This window comes from Amblyomma americanum, chromosome 10 (genome assembly GCF_052857255.1).
Source record: "Amblyomma americanum isolate KBUSLIRL-KWMA chromosome 10, ASM5285725v1, whole genome shotgun sequence".
In the NCBI taxonomy this organism is placed as follows: Eukaryota; Metazoa; Arthropoda; class Arachnida; order Ixodida; family Ixodidae; genus Amblyomma; species Amblyomma americanum.
The window spans coordinates 110,161,877-110,186,323 of NC_135506.1; the positions used below are offsets into that span (position 1 = coordinate 110,161,877).

The 24,447-nt window shown below is 48.0% G+C and overlaps 1 protein-coding gene across 1 annotated transcript in view; it reads right to left on the reverse strand.

The window, feature by feature from the left end:
- The window catches only part of LOC144106766 (uncharacterized), a 130,485-nt gene that overhangs the window by 29,686 nt on the left and 76,352 nt on the right, over nucleotides 1-24,447 (reverse strand). Inside the window, exons 15-17 of the mRNA XM_077639613.1 lie at nucleotides 13,629-13,785; nucleotides 12,742-12,860; nucleotides 4,111-4,243 (exon numbers count right to left, since the gene is read on the reverse strand). Of these exons, the coding sequence (XP_077495739.1) occupies nucleotides 4,111-4,243; nucleotides 12,742-12,860; nucleotides 13,629-13,785 (409 nt within the window). The remainder of the gene's footprint in view (nucleotides 1-4,110; nucleotides 4,244-12,741; nucleotides 12,861-13,628; nucleotides 13,786-24,447) is intronic.

Here is a 24,447-nt window from a genome sequence, read left to right on the forward strand (position 1 = left end):
CAAGGAAATTACAACCTACTTTACCCCAAACAACATGGATTTCGTAAAGGGCTTTCTACCGTAACTCAACTTCTGGAAACAACGCATGACTTTGTCGCAGTAATTAACGCTAGACTTCAAGTTGACGCAATTTCATAGACTTCGCGAAAACATTTCACAGAATGCCCCATCCCAAATTAATTGACAGGCTGAAAAACATTGGAATTCGCAATAACATAGTAAATTGGATAACCGCTTACCTCTCAAACCGCAGTCAGTATGTTAAAATAAATGATACTGAATCTGAAGTATTAAATGTGTGTTCCGGTGTTCCACAAGAGTCTGTGTTGGGCCCAATTCTTTTTCTCATATTCATAATGACATTCACTCTCAAGTTGAACCTGACGTATCGGTAAGGCTGTTTGCGTCATCTACACGACAGTGCGCACTAGTAATGACCAGATAAGACTCAATTCTCTCTACCAAATATTGCCAAATGGTGTCAAGAATGGGTTATAGAAATTAACGTGGCAAAAACCTCATTCATGTGCATAACACAAAAAGTATGCCTTTAATATTTTCGTATCATCTAATGGGATTGCATGTAACAGAAGCCGACGCAGTTAAATACTTGGGGGTAACCACCACAAACACAATAAAATGGTACGTTCATATTGAAAAGACCTGTACAAAGGCATATAGACAGTTTGGATACCATCGTAGGAAACTTGCACAGGCACGTGCCAAGGCTAGGCTTGCAAGTTATAAGGCACTTCGGTTTGTACATTTACAGTATTCACGTAATGTCAGCATAACCGCACTACGCAACAGAGCTAAGATTACAACTTTGGCGATCCGGCGACGCGTTGCTGCCTTAAAGTTTCTTTTCCTCTTTTATCACGACTGCATTCATACCAACAAACACGAGTACCTAAAACCACTATACTAGCACTCAGCCAGAACAAACCACGACAATAGTATCAGGACAATAATTTCCCACTGTAACACATTGAAGTATTTCTTCTTTCCATCAGGCATAGAATTATGGAATAAACTGCCACGCTACTTTGGGACCTCGATATCTGGTGATGCATTTGTCGGTAAGATGGAACGCTTTTTTTCAGGAACAGGATGCGTCTTTGTAAAAAACATTTATTGTGGCCAAAAAGCGGTGTACCTTTTCCTGTGAATGCCGCTCGTAGTTCGTATTGTTAACTATAACGTGCACCTTTTTCTGTTAGTCTGTACTGTTCTTATTTTTGTATTTTATTTACATTCAGACGTATTGTTTGAATGTATATATAGTACTACTAGAAATGTGTGTTTTTTGTTCCGACTCCTGTATGAGCCTGTCAAGGCTTCCAGTATTATTAAATAAATAGTTAAGTGATACCATGCCAGGGAAACATTATTTATAAGATATCAGTATCATGCGGGAAACAATACTTTGGGCAATCGGGAAGATGCGTACTCAAGGCTTCTAGAGCCCAATAATGACTGCGAAAAATTAACCACCCGGGGAATCCAGCGCTACATTGCAGCAGGTGTAATAAGAAATGCGAACCACTATTCCACAGGACCACAATTGTAGGTAACGAGAAAGAAAGGATTGAAAGAGAAATAGTTGAAGCGTTTTTATTCGAAAAGGCGGAAAATGGAACGTGTCTAAGCGGGCCATATATTGCACTTACTAAAAACGAAATCGATATGATAAAAGCAGATGATGGGTCGTGGTGATGGTCACTTGTTTGATAACGGAAGGGTTGCATTTCCTAATATAATTGGTTTTTGGGGAAAGGAAATGGCGCAGTATCTGTCTCATATATCTTTGGACACCTGAACCGCGCCGTAAGGGATAAAGGAGGGAGTTAAAGAAGAAAGGAAGAAGAGGTGCCGTAGTGGAGGGCTCCGGAATAATTTCGACCACCTGGGGATCTTTAACGTGTACTGACATCGCACAGCACACGGGCGCCTTAGCGTTTTTCCCCCATAAAAACGCAGCCGCCGCGGTCGGGTTCGAACCAGGGAACTCCGGAGCATTTCCTAAAAAACTGACGTTGCGTATATAAACGCATCTTCGGTAAGATATTACCAGTTGTTAGTTTGCGCTTGCGTCGTGTGCGTGTTGTCTTTTTGTGTCGCTTTTAGCGCATACGTTCGCATAATGATCAACCAACTGGTCCCTGTGTTAGCTTTGCGTCCGTCAAATTCTTGCGCTTATGGCCTCCGAGATCACCCAAGAACGCTATCTGTCGGATGATCTCAAAGGCCATGTTGCGCTATTGGTAGTTCACTGCGCATGCGTGAGGTGGCGCCGCACCCGCGCCAGGCGCCTCGCAGCTGTCGACCGAGTCGGGTGCCGCGCAACCTCCCTCCTAGCACTCGCTTCAGTAGTCTGAGAATGCGGGCAAACGCAAGTAATAATTTAACATCTCAATCACCCACCAGTAACACAAGCAGCAACACCGCGCTAAAAGCTCTCGCCTCACCGCACTTTAGGTCAGCAAGTAGCCGCCCTGAATTTTTTGCTGTTATCTCCGCTACCTTATTCGCATGGCTGTCGTTACGTTGTTTTTACACCTCTTTGTCTGTCACTATCACTCCTTGTTGGCTTCATTGACATTATTTAAGGTTTGATTGATTAAGGTATCTGATTCTGTATTTCCCAGCATCTGTTCGCTTGTTTGGACTGCGTTAATTGGTTGCAGGTGCCAATAATGAATAGGTGGCACATCCGTTGGGTCTTTCCGTGTTCTAACTTTGATGATCTTCGCGCGTGCTTATCACTCCCTCCGGTTTTCTGTCTGTATAAAAAGGAGTGGATCGGCTGCCTTCCGCAATTAGGTTGTTAGTGCAGTTGTGTGCCCTCCTTGTTCTCGCCCGTTGTCTGCCAGCCCTGCGTTTTTCACGAATTATGCCGATAGCCTTATTATTAAACATCACTAATCTAGGTTAGACTTGTTATTGTTATCATTATTGTTGTTCTTATTATTGTTATTAATATTAGTATTATGTATTTATTGCCATTCCAGGAATATCTCTAATAGTCAAAGCTGAGCGGATCCATAGCCAAAAAGTTAGTAACGGATCCATACTATCCATACACATGAATATGAAATAGTGAGTCGGATGAGCCGCAAATTGTGCTGCCTCTGGCCGCACAATTTGCGACGCGAAAGGGACGGCCACACCGGCGCTGAGGAGTGCGCCACAACGCAAAATTTCTTTTCGCGCAAAAACCGCCGAGGTGCGTGCTTCTGGAGGAGCGCACGCTGCTCTCCTGCTGATGCTGAAATGTAACTTCGGTAGGAGCCAAGAGGCAGCGGCACTGAAGCTGCCCACGTGACTAAGTCGGGCGCCGCTCATTGGTCTCCCCGCTCCGCGGCACGCGGCAATGGCCGCGGCAGGTTCCGCGCATAGGTTTCGCGGCAAGCTCGGCGGGGCGCCGCGCGCGTTTTTCCGCCTGTGTGTACGTACCATGAAAGTAAGCACACGCCACACGCTATATAGAGAGCGGCGCCTCACGCGATTTCCGGCAGTTCTGGGATTGCCGTTGGCTCCGCATACGCAGCTTTGGCGAGCCGCAGCGAGTCACATGATTCGATAGTTGAGGGGCGATCGAGCCCCGCCGGCTCAACGCGCGCAGCTGTGACGAGGCGCGTCACGTGTTATGACGTCAGAGCCAAGGCTCCTGTTCTCCTAGTTTGAAGGTTAAATTTGATAGCCACATGACCTACGGCTTTGTACGAGAGAAGTACCGCTTTCGCTCTAAAACGACAGTGCCAGCGCCTTTGCGAGATTAGTGCTTTCATAGACACGCGTGCCGTTCGATGTTTCTAATCCATCGGCGAAGAGCAGTGTGATAAACGCCAAAAATATTTATCGTACATTTGCACAGAATATTCAAGACGATGTTTCGACGGTTTGAAGTGAAAAAATATTTTGATATATCCGGGATTATATATATGGCATCGACAGCATTCCAGTTGCAAATTTTAGCTATGCTTCTAAGCCACGGCCGAGCGCTCCGCTTTGGATCACTGGACCGCCGTCGAATCGGTGCTGAAGTTCAACGCTAGTTCATGGGCCTGCGATGATGCAAGAGCGGAGGGGCGGCTTCGCTCAGCTTACCAAGCTAAAGTTGTAGTATTCAAACTGGGGTGGTTTCAGCAACGTCGGGGGCAAAATTCTGCATTTCTTCATATTAATGTCTTGGCCGGCTCGGTCAGCCCTAGAAATGAACAAATCCGGCCTGTGGATGGTTCTGTAATCACGAGAGAAAGAGAGAGAGTTAAAAGAGAAACACATGCCTCCATAAATTCCTACCTGAAGCATTCATCGCACACACTGCCACTTAGGCGCGAAATCAAAGCACCCTCGGGCGTTGCCATTGACGACATCGCGATAACACTTACGCTTTGTTATCTCACAGAGCTACATGTTGTTACCTAGATTGGAAACTGAAGCAGAAACCATTTGTGTGTCATTTGAATTCCGCTTGGGACTATGCGCGATGCAACCCACGGAAATGATGAGGGTTGAAGAAAAAGAAATTTGGCAGTGGCTTATCTCGGCTATGCCAGGATATACGTAGCGAGAGGCACGTTTGCCTGGCTGAGCTTGTTGTGGTCACTGTATGTTTAGCAATGACAGACATTGGGCTCCATGTCGGTGGCTATGCGCCGTATATTACGCTCGGCTCCGTTTGCCAAGCCATTTCTCTCTCTGTTCGTGCGTCTCCACTGCTCTCTTCGCATTCTTAAGCTCGTTCTCTTTTTTGAGCAGCCAAGTTCCAGGCGACAACCTTAGGATCGGCAGAGTTAATCTTTTTTTCTATACCGCCGTGGAGCAGCGGCGGGACTTTCCTTCTCTGCATGCATATCAAATTTTGTGATGCAGCCGCCCATTACATATCCGCCTTTTATAGGCAACGCTGCGCATGCGATGCGCGGTTCGGCTTGATAGAACTGCGTGCGGCGAGGCGGCGACGAAGCGCGCGACTAACTTAGTTCCGATGGTGGAGCGGGCGCGCGGCGGCGGCGAGGACGAAGCGCAAGCCGCACCTGCTCCTCCTTCTCCGGTTGCCATGGTAACGGCGCATGCGAACAACTGGCCTCTCGCAGCCACCGCGAAATGCTCGACTGGTAGCCCAGTGTAGCTCTCGCTACAGTAAGAATGGCGTGATGTCATTGCTACGTTATCGCATGACGTCACATCAGGCAATGTGAATCTCGGCTCTTAAGGTCAAGGTGAAAGGTCATGTGACCACTGGTCATTAGCCACGTAGTTGCTACTCATTATCTATGACCTTATGGCTCTTATCGCGTTTGGGGCGAATATTGCCTTGCAGCAACGTTACTTTTTCGATTCGAAACACCTAAATTACTACGGTAAGTGTTTATGAGGAAAGGAGAGGCGCAGTAATTGGCATATTCGAAGCCCGGCGTACTGAAATAGATGCAGTCGTGAAATGAGGCAGAGAAAAAAATTATGTAAAATTACGTTTTGTCAAAAAGTGATACCCATTTTTTCTGAAAAGAGCAAGTGCTTGGCAAATAGGTATTGCAGGTTGTGAAGAAGCAAGCTCAAAAAATTGTCCGCTAACACTGCCTCTGTGTTCTACTTAGAGCGTTAGCGACGGGAGCTTCGAGTGTTTACTTCGGCGTGCTCAGCAAACACGGAGAATACCTAAGCCAAACATCCGCGGACGTCTCCTGCCCCGAAATATACCTTGGATGTATGTATGTATGTATGTATGTATGTATGTATGTATGGATGGATGGATGGATGGATGGATGGATGGATGGATGGATGGATGGATGGATGGATGGACGGACGGACGGACGGACGGACGGACGGACGGACGGACGGACGGACGGACGGACGGACGAATGGATGGATGGATGAAGGCTGAACCCTTTAAATCGGGCGGTGGTTCAAGCCAGCTAGCCATGACTTGTGAAATTTTACTCTTGTCTCAATTTTAGCCACCAATCAGATAACCCTCGAAGAGGCCAGCAACGCCATATAGCTCATGGATATTGCACTACTATCGCGATTTACAGCAGCCTTCCTTATATCCGGTATAATTCCTCGTTATATCAGTTAATGAATGCTTTAAACGTGTGCATCACAACACGTCGAGTCGTTTTACACCATCCGGAAAACCTTGGGACAAACGGTTCGGCCGTAATGGCCGTCTGAAGGTCGTGGGTCGTGGGAATGCACGATGTGAGGCCGTAAAAGTAATTGCGAATTCTGCACATGTGTTGGGCTTCATCTCAATTATTAATTTTATCCTCAGGAACATGCTAAGTCATATGACACCACTTGGAACAGTCTGCGTCTAACGGGTGGCCCCCAGATTTCATGCAAATGGTGGTCCCGGGAGTGGGGGGAGGGGGGGGGGGGGTCCCACTTCGACGGCCAATGCACTGGCACATGAGTACATACGTAACATGTATACAGTGTTTTACGCAACTGGAACCAAGGATCTGAAAAAAAAGCAGTAAACCGCAGCCCGCTGAAACCAACGACACATTGTTTGCCATCCTCTGGCGCTCTTCAGAACACTTTTTATATTCCCCTTAGTTAAAGGGGCCCCGAAACACATTTTCAGTGCATTCTTTTGCCTGTTGGTTGCACAGAATGAGTTATAGTGATGCTATTAGCATCGGTCGTACCGCGTATACTGTGGTTTTAAATATTTTAATAAGCTCGCAAAAACAAATTCGTGGCGCTGACGGTGTCACCATACAATGGCAGTTTTTAGCAGCGGATATGACATCACTTTGCGCGAGCTTAATGATTGGACAAAGAGAAAATATACTGCGAATTGGGTGAATAACTAGAGATGCGTTTTGTCAAGTTTTTGTGTTTTATATTACATTAACAAAACCAGTTTGTTTGCCCTATATAAATGCACTGTAAATCAAGTAAAAAAAAAAACACGCCACCAGATGCACTGGCTACTTCTTGCATCGAAGGACTTTGCGCCTCTCTGTAAACATCTTACGACCTAGCACTAAACACTTATGGCTACTCTCTATGTAACTGAGAGCGGCTTCGCGTAATCGATCCGATCAAACCATTGTACTTTATAAGCGTTCGTTTCGGTCCCAAGAAGGATGCGTTCGTTTCACGTTTAGCAGGCAGTGCGCATCGTCAGTTTGTGGAGAATCACCGGGCGGTGGCGCCAGATGGCGCCACGTTCCCGTCAACAGCGCGCGCTTCTTGCTCGCCGTGGCCAACCAGCGCGCTAGGAGCGACGGGCGATGGTTGGCGGTAAGCAGTAGCGGTACGCGGTATGCTAAATATGTCTGATATCGTGCGCAGGCTGTCACACCGGCGCAGTATCTCGCGCTCGAGTTCGGATCCGTAAGTAAGGGAACGTCACTGATCAGTGTTCCCTTCTGCGCCGTCGACGTGACGGTGAAGCATCGCTGGGTCAGCTGGGCGTTCACATGGCTGTTGTAACCATGCAAACGGCGCTGCCAGCCTTGAAATGAACGAGTTAAAGAGAACGGGCAACCATGGAGTGCAAACTTCCGCCACGTGCTAAGATAGGCTGTTTTGATAGGTCGCCCTGGGTGTCGTCATTGGGAGAGTGTAATGGGAATGGGAAGCTGCGCGAAAATCAAGTTGAGGGCAGCATTTTGTTTGCTTGTATTTTGAAATTTCTTCATTGAATAACTCCCGTTCCTATGCATCGATTCTCGTAATTCTTTTTGAGTTAGCATCAGTGTGACATAAAGAATCCATCGGAAGCGTAACCGGTATCCGTTCAAGCGGTGTTTCGCAGCCGCTTTAACAAAGCAGACTTATGCAACTTTACAAATATTCATCTTTGTGCCAAGAGCGTTACGTTATGCTGTAGAGAAGGCTTAGAAAGAACCGATCTAGTTTATTGCAGCGTCGTATCTCCCACGGGGTCCTTTTTTGCAGCTTAAAGAAAGTCCGTGAGATATGAAAAAATACAACGTGACTGCACTCGTGCGCTACTAGGGCGCCTGGATACCCGCTCGCCTTCATTTTCAGGGTGGAGACACCCTTTCTACTACCCCGCTCCGTCGTTTCCCGCTCGCAGCGGCATGTTGAGTCCCACGCGTCAGTTGCGTGCAGTGCGCTATGCGTCTGTTACGGTTTCTGCGCAATCGCGTGGCGGCTGTAATAATGCTACTGATCCGGAAATAGACAACGCCTACTTGTTTCACTCGTGGCAGTAGTGTTGTTGCAGTTTTGGGCGTATTTTATGCATGATCCACTCGCTCCGACTACACGATAACGGAAAAGTTATGATGGACTGCTGTGTTGCCCAATCAACGGCTGCACTTAAAAAATACAGCAGTAATTTGTTTGTTTTGATAGTGATAATATGGACTAAATTAGGGTCACCGAATTCCATAGAATTACACCTTGTTGTTTTGGGCGTAAAGACTAGCTGTTCACAAGGCCCCAAGTTTATCTCCTATACAAGCAGCGCGGAGCATATATGACCTACCAAATATAATTTTGCGTAGTCAACATTTACTTTTTTTTAATTTTCTAAAGTGCGTTTTTCTTTTTGCTGCGCTTGCTGCACCGTATGTGAAAAACTCCACGTAATAATGTCAAATTTCTCTTCCAAGCAATCTGTCGCCTCACTGCTCTCGAATAAAAAGCTGAGGACACGCCTGAAACTAAATGGTCATATTTTTATAACTGCTTCCCTAAATGGCTTGTGTTGCAACAAAATAATTCAGTTGTTTGCGTTTCCTTTTGAATGGTGTTGACTACACGTAAACTGACGTTGCGATGCGACGACGTCTTCCTAATTCGTAGTGACTAAGATCGCTTCATTCGGGCACAAATTTAAGCTAACAATTTATTTTTCTTTTCAGAACATTAAGAAAAATCGTCAAAAGCGACTCATCCACAAAGAGACCTCACAAAATCAGCCACTGATAACTGCTCATTTTCAATCCCATTGTCCCTGCCAAGGTAAACTAAGAAACAGGAGCCGGAGCAACATAGAAAAAAAATTGAGAATTTGATTTCGAGGAAATGAAATGGCGCAGTAATATCTCCCATGTCTCGATGGACACTCGAACCTCACAGTAAGAGGAGAAAGGAAGGTTGGAGTGAAGGAGGAAAGAAATAGAGGTGCGTAGTGGAGGGCTCCGGAATAAATTCGACCATCTAGGGATCTTTAACGTACACTGACATCGTACAGCACACGGGTGCCTTTGCGTTTCACCTCCATTTAAACGCGGCCACCTCGGTCGGGATCGAACCCTTTACTCTTTTCTGCGGAACCGTCTGCTCCAGTTGGTAAGAGACGCTTGCTTGCTGTCTCACTCGATAGTCGTCGGGCAAGGCAATCGATCTCTCATTAAGGAATGAGTCTGCGCTAGTTGTAAAACCACGTTTGAAGTAAAGCACGCTGGATGACGTCGGCTAGTGAACACGAGCGACAAGCTTTCATCCCTGCTGCTGCTGTCATCGAAAGAAGCAAAAAAAGTAATCTATAGGATATGGTCGCATAGAAAAACGAGCGACGAATTTTACTGACGTGGCTGCGTGACGGCAATAAAAAGAGCCTTTTCCCCCAGTTGTGGTTTCTTCAAAAGCGATACGAAAAGAGAGGAAAATGAACTATTACTGGCGAAGAAGCCATCTTTAGTTCGCGTCACGCAGCCGTGGCTCCTTTTCTTACTGATGCACAGAAGATAGGTTTGGCGCCGTGATGTTCGTAGTGAGCTGACGCAAAGAAGTAGAGATAGGAGAGAGGTAATATTGTCTTCGTGGCATTAAGATAAAACAAATAATAAACTGAACAAAATGCTGCGACGAGAGCGTCACACACTTGCTTACCCACAAGAGCGCCTAAATAATACGGCTGCCTTATCGGGAAACGCCTTTGATCAGGTTGTGAAGAAGCCACTCGGCAAATTTTGATGTAGCCTGGCAAGTTTTGTCATCCGCCTTTAAACATTCTTGTCCTTGGCCTAGTCCAAGCGCTTGTGGTCTGGTGGACAAAACATGACTTCTTGCCGCGTGGTGCAGAATGTGCGAGGCAGCTGTAATTGGGAGAAGAAAGGCCGCGACGTGCAACGACAATGAGGCGCCTCTAATCGGAAGAAAGGCGGCGGAGAACGCACGAAACCTGCAAAACGCGCATCTTGTGAATTATGCCACTTGGTCTGTCGAGGCAAATTTATCGAGCAATGCGCAGGTAAACCTTCACAACGCGCACTATTGGAGTCAAGCAAATCCCCGTTGGCTGATTTGGTCCCACAACCACTACCAGTGGTGTTTTAATGTGTGGCGTGGGATTTGTGATGGAACCCTAATCGGCCTGTATTTTTTGATGGATCGCTTACAGGATGCGACATGTTTCTGGGATCTTCGAAGGAGCAGTGGACAAACCATCCTGCAGCCTGCCCCTAGCACGACTGCCTGACTTGTGGTACCAACACGACGGAGCTCCTCCGCACAGCTGCAGTCAAGCCAGAGCGTGGCTTTTTCGCTTCTTTTCCAACCGTGTCCTGCTCGATCCCCAGACCTATGGATATTTGTTTTATTAGGATACATCAAGGACCGGGCGTACGACACAAAGACGACAACGTCTGAAGCGCTGAAGATGAAGATAACTCAGTTTGTCGTCAGATTCCTCGAAGCATGCTGAAGGCTGCGTCCGCAAGTGTGATAACGAGGTGTCAGAACTGCACTGCTGTCGATGGCGGATTGTTCGAACACATAATTAACTCGAGGGCACTGAGGTCTCTGCGAGAGTCCGGCGGTTCCGGTGAATTATAGCAATGAATCATCGCAGCTTTTCATTGCTACCTGGGAATAGAACTTCGCTTCAACCGGCTGTCAGTGGCCTGTCTGTCGCTTACCAGATACTGCGGCGCGACGTTTCCAGGCGCCGCTGCGGAAAGTGCTAACGCACTGTCAAGCCGCTGCTAAGAGCGGCAGCCGTTCACTTCGCCACGGTCAGCGAGCACGCTTCGTTTGCTCGAAACGCCGTTGAGAGCGCTGCAATATGGTAGCGCACGAGCGCAGTGACGTGGTATTTTTTTTTTTCATATTTCGCTGGCTTTCTTTAGATGCCGGAAAAAAAGACCCCGTAGGAGATATGATGCTACAATAAACTAGATCGGTTGTTTCTAAACCTGTTCCACAACCTAACGTAACGCGATTGGCCCTGAAATTAATACATGAAAATTCGCATTATTCTCCTTACTTAACTACATAAGCTGAATATGAAGAATATTCTGAGGAGCGCCACAGGATGGCAATGTAGCGTTGGTTTCAGCGGGCTGCGGTGTAGTGCTTTTTTGAAATCATTGGTTCAAGTTACGTGAAACATCGTGTGTACGTATATATACGGGGTGTTACAGGCAAGGCAGTAATTTTCAAAAATAGCATTTTCGGGGTAAAAATACTGCTTTTGCGGCGAAGTATTACCAGTGTTGGCGGACACCACCAGACAGGTAGTGAAATGCCTTAACAAGTAAGCTGGTTAACTAATTTCTGATAATTAACTCTATAACCATTAGAGTTGGGCACTTATTTGCAATTGGAAATTTTTATCCAGTCTTTTGTAAACGTCATATCAGTTTTTAGAATTTCGAAAACGCCATTATCATCGGTGCTGTGGCCCGACAAAATTTGGCTACATCGTGACAAAATGCATGCGCTTCAAAAAGCATGCGCGCAAAGCAACCTTTCCAGTGCACGTAACTAGTCATAAAAGCCAAATTTGGTTGAGCCACAACGCCAAGGGTAATCGCCTTTTCTAAATTATAAAAAATAATATGGCTATTGCTAACGATCGGCTACAAGTCTGTAATTGCAACTAGGTGTTTAACTCTAATAGTTAAAAAGAAAATTGTTAAAATATTTTAACCACCTTACTACTTTGAAAGATTCACCGGATTTCTGGTGTTCGCCAACACTGGTATCACTATGCTAAAAAAACGATATTTTTACCCCAATGTGCCTATTTTTAAAAATGTCTTCCTTGTAACGCCTGCTCTAACGAATAAAAAATGGAGGTGCCTATTGAGGCGCTACGCGCCCATTGTTGCTGTGTGATGCAGTGTCGTCGCATAGTAACTGTTTCGGTCAATTTGACCTTCATTGCCGACAGACGCGTCCTTGAAAAATGCAAGTAGTGAGAGATAACGCTCTTACAAACAAACGAGGGACGAAAGAGCGCTCGTGAACGTCTTGTGTGTCCTCTCTTCTGTCCCTTGACTGTTTTTTGGGCTGACTTCCTCGCAGCATCTGGGAAGGTTAAAATTTATTCCGTTATGGATAAATATCTTCGCATTAGCCTTAAAAGGTTTGGCATTATTAACGCCTTTTATGCGGCTTTTGTCGGCCTGGGGTGAATGATTGTTCCACACTACAAATTCTGTCGGTTTTGAGAGGCGCTGGCAAGAATACTCTGCATGAACGCAGACCTGTCCCATGATATACGAAGCAAGCGGGAGGAAAACAAAGTTGAGAGCCAAATAATAATTTCTTAAGTTACAGGGGTAAATAATGACATCATCATATAATAGTCTCCTGTGGCCGACCGTCAGCAGACGTAAGAAGCCGCTTGATTGGTTCGTCTGTATCGAAGAAAATCCTTGAGTTTTACCATTCTAACGTGTACCGTTCTGCTAGTGCGGTGATGAGCACACAACACCATTTATTAATTGAGACTACGCGTGATGCAAGGCACGGAAAATGTGAGAGATGAAAAAAAATACGATAAGCCAGTCATACTTAAAGCTGGACGCCACGGCTGCAGGATGCATGTCACTGCTGCGTCTCAATATACCGGCCAATATGGTGTACACCGGTCGCTCAGGGGTCTTCTTGTCTTCGAATAGATGTGCGATGCGCTGAAAAGAATCACCCCCCCAAGCGGCGAGACTGTGTACTAATGTTTTCAGAAAATGGAAACAATTGGCTGAGGTTGAACCCAGCTTAACCTAGTAGACGAGCGAAAGCAACGCCGGCAGTATTTACAGCGAAGAAAGGTGTAACGTCATTGCAATGTAATCGCATGATGCCACATAAGGCGTTGCGAAACTCTGCTCTAAAATTTAAGCTCAGATCTTAAGATCAAAGGTGAAGGTCAAAAGTCAAGTGACCAGTAGTCATCGGTCACGGGGTTCCTGGTTATTAGCTATGACGGACAGGCAAATCATGGTTATGCGCAGCAAGGCACATGGCCATACGTTATTTTTGGGGTTATGTGCCTGGTTTGACGTTGGTCGGTCTTAAAGGTCAAAGGCGCGAAGCCAGGCGAAACTCTGAGTTGTACTTTTGAGTAGTAGAGCTTTCGCTCTTAAGCCGACACTTTTCGTGCAGGCCCTTCCAAGGAAGCCCAGGTTCATTTTTGTTCCTGAGATTACATAATATTCTCTACCTTGTCGCTGTAGCCTCGCAAGTGCTGTGCAATAAAAGCTATTCGTAAATTTTGCTTGTTCGAGATTTGCAGCGTCTTTGATCATTGCATGAAAAATCTTCGGCTAATACCTAACCCCACGTCAGCAAATCGTTGGCTGACCTAAAATTTGGCCTTAGGACGTTAGTGAGCCAGCCAATCGTCAGCCAAGTGATCTGAGTTTTCAAACGAGCTTCTAAACAGTAGTGGAGATCCTTACCTTGAGCACTTTGAGGCGATTGTAGATGTCGGCTCTTTTAAAGTAGAAGAAATTGATATTTATGTAGGCAAAATGGAATATCCTCTTGTTGAATAAATTATGAAAATACCCCTTTGTACTAGGATCATTCAAGACCTCATCCAATGGTCCTGTGTTGCTAAACGAATGGGAAAAAAAATTTGTCAGACGCACTTGATCATGTAAAATGTAAGCGCGACTAAAAGACGTTAAAATATATGCTGTATTTCTCAAGTTGCCACTAATAGAAAATTGGCCGAGGTTCAACACGGCTAAATCTTGTAGACGACGGTAAACAGAGACGGCGGTATTTATAGCCAATAATGTGTGATGTCATTGCTGCGTCATACGGTGGCGGTTCGGCGCGCTAACCAGGGGGTCGGCACGGCAGTGGCGCAGCTCGGCTTCCGCTCTGGCTAGTCACTTGGTGTGACATCAAACATGTGAACCCTGGCTCAAGGTTAAACGGCAATGCCCATGCCCTTGAAAGTTGCAGCGCGTAGAGTGGTGCTTCCCTCCAAGATAGCATAAATATTTTGTGGTGTCTGCTGCTAGTATTAGGAGCCAGCGCCATGTCTTTATTTAGAGTGTTAAAAAAATGGGGGGGGGGGGGGGGGGCTCTTATCTCCGCTGTAAGGGTATGACGCGGTAGCGTAATGAGTACTTTCAATATATTTTTTATTTCGATATACTGTCAACCCCCCCGGGGTTTTTACAGGGGTGGGCGCACTTCAAAAAATACACAACTTCCAGATAAAACAGTTATAGAACAGTAAGCAGTTGTACAATGAAAAGGATGGGTCTAGTTAAAGCAAGACAAGAACAAATTTGAGGTAATCAGTTATACAGAACAAAGTATATATCACCAACATTTTAACAATATTAAGTCAGTTTTGTGGCAATATACTCAGCTCGGCAAGCTCCAAAACTTGGAGGACTGTTGGCTGCATTACAATCGAAGCGTCAAGGGCATTCCATTTGCGCACTGCTCGCGGAAAAAAGAAAAAAATACAATGTGTTATTGCAACAAAAAAATTCTTCAAGTGTTAGAGGATGTTTGCGGCGGTGTGATCCTGGAGCGGCTTATATTGACGAAGTCTTCAGAGTTAAGCTTAAATGAATTGTGCAGAAGTATAGGAATTTCAAGTGGTGCAGTTTCGATCGGATAGATAAAGGCTGAAGTCCTGGGCGATGCAAAAGTTCAGTAGGTGAATATGTGCGTCTGTACTGGCTATAGATAAATCGCCAGCATTTAGCTGCACACTTTCCAGTGCGGCTACGCTAGTGCCTGTATAAGGGAACCATGTAATGTTAGCATATTCTAAAACCGGGCGTATAAGTGTAGTGTATGGCAGAAGCTTTATTTCGGGAGGCGTGTTTTTCAAGGCACGTTTGAGGAAAAACAGCTTGCTCATTGCCTTATTTGCTACATGCTGAACGTGCGTTGTCCAGTTCAGGTCGGATGAGATAAGGATGCCCAGATATCGGTATTCTGTAACAGCTAGTAGCGCAGTGTTATCAGAACCATAAGTGAACTTAAGCGGAATTTTTTTTCTTTGTGACGGACATAGAAACAGTGTTGTCTTTGTTAATGACCATACTCCAATCATGACCCCACTGGAAAACAGACGTCATTCTCTACTTTTCATTCATGTGTCTCTAGGACAGCTCATACCCCTCCTGGCGCAGCGGTTAAGCGATGCGCCGCTACACTGCTATATGGCAGGTGCTACCAGCGGTGGGCCTTCTGCGGCCCAGGTTGCTCTTCCAGAGAGACCAATAAATTGAGGGTTGTCATGACGCCGCAACGTCACGTGACCGAGATAGCCCACCTGCCTCCTAGGCTTCTCTCTGGGCACCACCTGCCAGAGTCATGCTCGTGATTTTTCGCTCACAACACCCACTCCGGATTTTGTGCGTAACGGGGCCGTTACCGCTATCGCGTTAATACATAGGTGTGTGCTTGCTCATGTCCGGCGCAGGGCCGCACAAGTGAAGTCGTAGGGAGGTATTTTATTAATTAGTTACAATTAGAACGCTTGTGCGAACTAAAAGCTCTCTGGGTGCAGTCTGTCGATGACCGGCCACTGAGAAAGCAAGAAAAAATATTTGCGGCACTTAAGACCTCCAGCGGGATTCAAAGCGCTTCATTAGCTGCTGCTTCAGAGCACTAGGCATCGGTGCAGCCTTCCGAGCAGCCTGTTATACTTCTAGGTCCGCGACACAACAACGGCAGTGTTGTTCTCTCCCCCGGCTGATGACAGCGCTGTCGTGGGGAATAAAAAGAGCAGCGAATGCATAAAACTGCATGTGAATGTTTTATGCATATGCATGCATAAAACTTTTCGCCAGCTTTTAATCGGCCGAAAAATTCGCTACGAAGGCATCATTGGTGAGAACGTAGCTACGGTTGTGTAAAAATTTCGGTCGCCCAGTCGAGTGCTTTTATGCGTTACATATTGAAATCACTCAGTTCAGCCCTTGGGCGCGGCCGGGCAGCCACCAACCACGTGACGTGACGTCACGACAGCCGGAGGAAAAGCTGGGCCCCAACTCGCGCGGTCGCGCGCGGCCGCAGCCACCACCTGACTCCCGCTCCTCCTGCTAGGGGCGCTGCGCCGGCGCGTGACGTCACGGAGGAAAAGCTGGGCCCCAACTCGCGCGGTCGCGCGCGGCCGCAGCCACCACCTGACTCCCACTCCTCCCCGCTAGGGGCGCTGCGCCGGCGCGTGACGTCAAGGAGGAAAAGCTGGGCCCCAACTGGCGCGGTCGCGCGCGGCAGCAGCCACCACCTGACTCCCGCTCCTCCCGCTAGGGGCGCTGCGCTATGATTGACGTCACGGCATATGCATAAGAGAGCTGCGCTCCATCGTCGGGACAGTCTTACCAAGGCGGATTTATAGTGGTGGCGAAGGCTGGGCCGAAAAGTGGTTTAGCGCGACTGCAGCACAACCAGAGGATGGGGGGGGGGCAAAACACTCATATAAATAAATGATAAAACTACAAAATTGGAATGTAATCTGCCAATAGAAAAGAAAAAATATATTAGCACCTTGTTTTATGAAAGAGGTAAGTCATTTTATTAAAACCTGGCAAATTTTGTATTTTTGCAACACTCTTGACCTGCCCCCTATTCATGAGTGTGCGGTGCATTACAGCGCGTCTTTGCAGGCCTTGTTTCGATACCCGGCTAACCCGGCCACAGTGGCGGGAGCTCACGAAGCGATTTCTTATCGCCAGCTGTCTGCGATGGCGCGCCTGGTAAAGCGTATAAATTTAGCTCGCCGGTCTCAAAATGCTCCTTTTGCGAAGTTTTCGTCGTCCTTGCACGTCGCTTCTTTGTCACCGTTCGGTAAGATTTGCACCCCGCTGCACCGCTGCGGCAGTTTTCTCGGTTTTGTCGTTTCCTTCGGCGTGCGGCCAGTGCGAAGCCTTTTTCCGTCTTTGCACGCTTCGCGCTCTTCTTTTGAAGCGCTTAGCGCTTTATTTCAATATGAGCTTGCGGCATGTGAAGAAACGATGCTCCGTGGTACACTGCGACAGCGTGGATAGTACCATTGGTGTCACGCTACACCGATTCCCGCTGGACTTTCACAGGTGTGTCGTCTGCTCTAGGTATGCGCGATAGCTTCGATATGGTTTCGCCGGGCTGTTCGCTCGTGTTTCATAGCTGTAACCCGTTCGTGCGTACTTGGCTTCATGTTTTCGGGGATATTTATGTACTACACTGCAGGGCACACACTTTCAGTGCTGAGGTGTGCGAATGTCCTTGCCCCGCGAATGTCCTTGCACTTCACTGTACGCTGTACTACATGTGTACTTTTCTTGACGTAAAATTACTTCAAATTGATCCGGCTAACGAGTAGAAGTACTCTGGAGATGGTACGCCGGCTCAATGTATGGTATTTGCTCATACGTTGAGCACGTTTGAGGGTGCTAAAGCTGGCTTTAACATTGCCTTGCAGATGTAAACGCACCTGCTATATTCTTTCAGCTGGAGAAATTAAATGTGAAGAAAAATCCCAGTGTGCTCTATGGTCTGTGTTGATGCGCCTACTTATGTCATGTTATGTTTGCTTCAATTGAAGCTGTCGTAGCATTGTTTTCTATACTTTTCAATTTCCTGACAACGTTCGTGGCACTTCAGGGCTTTTTCCTATCTGCACTGTGACTATTGAGATGACTAGCCAACTTAAACAATACTGCTTGTGCTGCCTGTGACATGTTTTTTTGTTTGTGTGCCAAGGGTGTGCTTTGTGACTGTATTTGTTTGGTTGCTGCAATAAACAATGAATATGAAACTATGAAAACCATACTTGCCGTACACTCTATTGCGAACTGTGCACTTGAGTCAGTGTTTTGTGCATCATACCTTGCTGTACTCAAAAGCTCTCAAAAGTACTAGCACCAGTATTTGCACTACGAATCATGCATGCTTCGCCAGTGTCTGGAAGTGTTGCTGCCTTTCTATGCTGCCCCTCCTTTACCAGTCACTTTCATTGCGTTCCCAATTGCACATTAACAAGGCCATAACTAGCAGGAACTCGAGCACATTTGACTGGCAAAGGTTGGGGCGCGCTGAAAGGCAGCAACCTTCGAGAGATACGGGCTCGAAAACGCGGTTTCTACAGAAAGACCGCTTTATAATTCGCGCCAAAAGCATACGTATGCGTGACGTCATTCTACGTCACGTTTGCGTAGTTTGCCCCCCAAAATCCAGGGGCGCTGGAGTGCCCATGAGCCGCCATTTTTTGGACCAATGGGCGTCTATGGAGCCTTCGCTACCAGTATACATCTACCTTGGTCTTACAGCCAGATGCCGCCCAAGGGTAAAGCAGTTCGACAGATCGCAAAGCGAAAGCTTCAGCGGGTCTAGAAAATGGAGTGCCGCCAAGCAATACCTCGACCTCAAAAAAAAAAAAGACCGCGCAATATGCAACGCATTCTTGGCTTAACCAAGCTAAGCCTGGCCATTTTTTTTCACTATCTTTCTAGTACCCTCCACGGTGGCTCAGTAGTTACGGCGCTCGGCTGCTGGCCCGAAAGGCGCGGGTTCGATCCCGGCCGCGGCGGCATAATTTCTATGAACGCGAAATTCTAGAGGCCTGTGTACTGTGCGATGTCAGTGCACGTTAAAGAATCCCAGGTTGTCGAAATTTAGGAGTCTTCACTAGGGCGTACCTCATAGTCTGAGTCGCTTCGGGACGTTAAACCCCCATAAACCATAAAATTATCTTCCTAGAAGCAAGAAGAATGCCCCCACGCAGGAAGAAACGCGGCTGCGTATTGTGGCACTGGTGACAGCGGAAAAATTTCAAACGGAGATAGCTATCGAAGTTGGTGTGAGAAAGGCAACGATTAATACGATTATCCAGGTCTTCCGTGACGAAAGCCGCATTTGGAACGCAGCCAGATGTTCAAAGCACAAGGCAACACGAGAACAAGTTATGGCCATAATTACTGTAGTTCCTGCGTAACCGTCATGACTGCGGGCCAGGTAAAGTACATTGTCGGCTTGGGAACAATTAACGAGCTTGTGCCAAAGCTGGTACGTGAAACAGTCCTCATAAACAGATGTGCGGCCCAAAAACCAGTGCTTTCGGCCGCCAGCAAGGCCGAAATGCTTCAGTTTGCTCACGAGCATCGGCAGTGGACAGTGGACGACTGGAGTCAAGTAGCACTCACCGACGAGTCGACGTTATGCACCTAGTGGGACCAAAAGCAAAGCGTCTACCGTCCAGCTCACTCGAGATATGCCGGGCACGATTTGCGCGCGATTCTAGAAGGTGCCAATGAAGAACTTTCCGCTCAGTTTAATTTACCTACAAATGCGCTAAAAACACTTACTGTCTTCGCAACAAATATGCTCAGCAGCTTTTGTTCCCCTGTGTAGCCCTTAAATTATTCCTTGAAATTTAACTGATAACGTGCAAATAAAACCGGCTGTTTCCACTTTTACTGATATGATCTTTGATACACCAAGGCCGCAAAGTACAGCCGTCGCCGTAGTGTCAATGTCTGGGGAGTCGTCATCAAGGAGGGACTCGGGCCCATCTATCGGATTCCCGATTGTTTCTGCTCAGACGCATACATTAATATTACTGAGAACAAGCTCCCTCCTGACTTGCTTGATGGCTCTTTCAAGGACGGTTTATTTTATGTTCAGCAAGACCTTTCCCCTATCCACACTTCCCGATCTGTGAAGGCTCACCTAGAGCAAGCCGGCGTCATGACACTGCCATGGCTGCCGCAAGGAGCCGACCTCAGCATAAATGAGAATGTGTGGGGAATAATGAAGAAAAACCTGTCAATAATGGGCTTGCAACCACGCGACTTCTGACGAACTCTAGTAAGCGGTCAAGGGGGAGTGGGAATTGCTAAAAGCCGACCCGCACCTCGATCTGTATGAGCTCTATATCATTCATGACTCCGACGCATGGCTGGGGTTCTTCAGTCGGATAAATTGAAGTATGAAAATTGAGTTTCAGGAAAGGAAATGGCACAGTAACTGTCTCACGTATCTCGATGGACACCTGAACCGCGCCTCAAGGGGAGGGATAAAGGAAGAAGTGAATGAAGAATGGAACAAGGGGGGGGGGGGCGTATTGGAGGCCTCCGGAATAATTTTGACCACCTGAGGATCTTTAACGTGCCCTGATATCGCACAGCACACGGGCGCCTTTTGCGTTTCGCCTCAATAGAAACGTGGCCGCCGGGGTAGTGTTCGAACACGGGTACTCCGGCCCAGTGCGGCGCGCCTTAACCACTAAGCCACCGCGGCGGGTCAATCGGATGGACATTTACTGCCTTACTGATTACGCACGATTGCTCACATGCACGCATGTGCGCTGGAACGAACCGAATCAACAGTCAACGAGGTGTCTTGCTTCTTTGTTTTCGTAAAACGCAGCACCTCTCCCGCTTTACTTGTTCTGTTCATAGTTTTCCGGTGTATGCGCAATCATGGGATAAATGGTGGGAAAAATGTAATCTATCTCACGTGCCTCTGCTATCTCGGGTTGGCCAACAATGTATTTTACTTGTCCCGCAGTCATGAAGGGATCCGCAGCAGCTACAGCAACAATGGCCATACCTTGTTCTGGTGTCGCCTTGTGCTTTAAACATCTGAATGCGTCTCCAAAGCGGCCTTCATCACGGAAGGCCTGAATAGTCCGTATTAACGGTTGCCTTGTCCGCACCAACTTCCATAACCATTTCAGTTTAGATTCTTCCGATGTGGCCAGCGAAGCAATACACAGCCGCGTTTCTTCCTGGATGCATGGGGGCATTCTTGCTTCTAGACAGCTAGTGAAAAAAACTCGACGGGGCGACCGCAATTTACACACAACCAAAACTACGTTGTCACCAATGATGCATTCGTAGTCAATTTTTCGGCCGAGTAAAAGCTGGCGACAAGCCTAAAACTTTATCAAAGGTTTGCTCACCATACGGTTCGCTGCTCTTTTTATTCCTCATGACGACGCTGTCATCAGCCGGGGGAGAGGAGAACACGGCAGGGGTTGTGTCGCGATAGTCGGAAGAGCCTGGCAGACGGCAATCGTGTGAGTGAACTTGCGCACACGTGGTTATTCTCGCTGGCTTCGCTGCTCCGCGCCGTGACAAGGCGCTGACAAGCATTTTAATTGGCCTGGCACACGTATGTGTGTGTGTGTGTGTGTGTGTGTGTGTGTGTGTGTGTGTGTGTGTGTGTGTGTGTGTGTGTGTGTGTGTGTGTGTGTGTGTGTGTGTGTGTGTGTGTGTGTGTGTGTGTGTGTGTGTGTGTGTGTGTGTGTGTGTGTGTGTGTGTGTGTGTGTGTGTGTGTGTGTGTGTGTGTGTGTGTGTGTGTGTGTGTGTGTGTGTGTGTGTGTGTGCGCGCATGTATGTATGTACGTATGTATGTATGTACGTATGTATATTTGTAAAAGTTGGCGCTCCAGTCTCGCGGCGCGTGCCAGCTCCTCCGCTGCAGCTGCCGATGATCTTCCTCTTTACAACTGGCCCCGGGGGAAAGAGCCATCCTGGCGATATAGGGGGACAGCGGGACGCAGGGGTCGTAGTGCGGCTTCAAACGAGACGTGTGGACAGTCTCGCGCCCACGGCGACGGAGATCGGACGAGGGTGTAATGTGCTCGACGATGTAATTAACCGGATAAGTGCGCTTTAGGATGCGGCAGGTTCCGTGGTACTTCGGAAGCAACTTTTTAGAGACCGGGTGAGGCAGAAGGGACACACTGCCAAACAGGAGATTGCGGAAAAAACTGCCGGTGCTATGCGAGTTGTCGAAGCAGTATTTCTTGTGCCCCTGGTCGTCGGTCGTGAGCGACTGGGCGAGCTGCCGGCACTCTTCAGCATATTTGGAGACTTCAGAGACGGCTGTAGACTCCGACGAATCAGAACGGTAAGGAAGAATGGTGTCAAGTGGGAGGATGGTTCGCGGCCGTACCGAAAGAAAAATGGCGAGAATCCAATGGTGCTCAGCGTAGCAGTATTGTAGGCGTAGGTGACGAATGGGAGTGCTGCGTCCCAGTTAGAATGATCCGTAGCCACGTATATTAACATGTCACCTGATGTCCGATTAAAACGTTAAGTCAGGCCGTAGTGGTTGGATGATTAAGATTGCACTGCCGGTGAACGGACGAAACGACATACACACTCGCTCACAGTCGCTCAGCAGTTCACGCGAGGCGCAGTGACGAAGGATGAAGTGGTGCAAGAGGAAGGCTGCAACAGCCTGCGCCGTAGCATCAAGGGGGGCGGCAGTTTCGGCGCACCGGGTCAAGTGGTCTACAGCGACGATGACCCAACCGTTTCTGGAAGCAGTGTATGGAACCGGGCCGTGCAGGTCAATGCCAACGTGGTCGGAAGGCTTGGATAGGCAAGGCAAAGGCTGCATTAGGCTGGTCGGATGGTGACCCGGCTTGCGACGTTGACAATACGGGCAGGAGCGGACGAACTCGCGAACATAGGTGCACATACCATGCCAGTAATATCGGAGGTGAAGCCGAATATAGGTCTTGAAGGCACCAGCGTGACCGGCTTGGGGGTCACTGTGAAATGAAGTGCATATTTCCGAGCGGAAATGTTCGGGCATCGCAAGTAACCATTTGCGGCCGTCAGAGCGGTATTTTCGGTGCTACAGGAGTCCATCGCGAATTGCAAAGTAGGCAGCCTGATGGCGGACTGCGCGCGTGACCGAAACAAATGAAATGTTCGAAACGTAGCTGAGAAGAGAAATACTCCAGGGATACTTACACTGCTCGGTGGCCATATCGTGCAGTGACACGGCGGCGCAGTCGATGGCGAAGTGGAAGCATATTCAGTGGCCATGGAGGTGAGCGAGACGACCAACAAAGGGAATCGGGGTGCGTAATGACCGCGAAAGGTCGGCCGTAGATGTAAGGCCGAAATTTGCCGACAGCCCATATCTTGGCCAAGCACTCCTTTTCAGTAACTGAACAGTTCAGCTCAGGTTTCGCCAGGGTGTGGCTCGCGTAGGCAACAACATACTCGACAAACCCGAGTTTGCGTTGCTCAAGAGGAACACTGATACCAGCGCCACTGGCATTTGTGTTGATGGTATTTCGCGCAACGACGAATGGGTTCCGGTGTCGATTCGATGAGTGACAGTCGTTGTGCGGCCCAAACAGTGGTGGGAAAAGTCAAATGAGGAATGGAACTTATATGGCAGAGTCAAGAGCTATGTCTTCTCCGGCTGCGCAACAGTGGTGACGACGGAGTGAGAGAAGACGTCCACAGGAGCAGGATCAGTAGAAAGAGGGCAAGGAGTAAGTGATGCCATCGGGAGAGGGCTGGAGTCATCCTCGTAAGTGTTGCAGACGACGACAGAGGCGAAGGGCTGAAGCATCCCAGGTATTCGCCGCGAAGAAAAGGGGCACAGGAATGTATTCATAATGGACAATTCTCTGCAGCCAGCTGCGACGGTGAGCACAGCGAACGGCAGAGGTAGACGGTTGAGTGAAGCAAAGGTGTCGGACGGGATGAAGATGACAGAGCGGTTGGTAGCAGAGGCGCAGTTAACAGAGACGAGCACAGCAGACCCCGGCGGGATCATGGCGTCATCATCCACAGTCAGTTTGCTGCACGCTGCTATGGTAGCGCCCACAGAGCCGTCGCCGAGGAACACAAGTTGGACTTTGACACGAGCGCAGTCGATTACGGCTTGATGTTGGGAGACTACCCATCCTAAGGTAACATCGAGCGATGCAGCGATGGCCTAGAATTAGAGCGTCTTCCTCGCGTGCAAGAGGACCGGGGTTCGAACACCGGTGCCACGCAATTCGACCACCGGGTTTGAGAAAAAAAAGAAAAGTCCGCGTGTCGATGGAATTGCATAACCAGGCCTGGGGCGTAGCCTGATCTCGGTGACCAGAACTGACACCGCACTCCCTCACCAAAATAGGATTTGGCCTCCTTGGTGTAGTAGTTGGCCACAACCTTCTGTGAAGAAACCAATTAACCCTGGGCCGTCAGTCCCCGGCGGCTGCGGAGAAACTGACCAAGTCGGCGGTCAGACGTATGACGCAGCGGAGGGTGCTCAGAATTTCTGGCTCCCCACAAGCCGCCTTTGAAATCTGAACCTGGCAACCTTTAAGGCTAGAACTTTATCTGGTGAGGCTAGCCTATTAGTGCTGGCCGAGGAACTAGAGGGATTTAAATGGGATGTCATCGGGCTTAGTGAAGTTAGGAGGACTGGGGAGGCGTATACAGCTCCGTATATCCCGCTGCGCTCTGGAGAGCACCCATTTCGTTTAGAACAGCAGCCTGAAAAGGCTGACAATT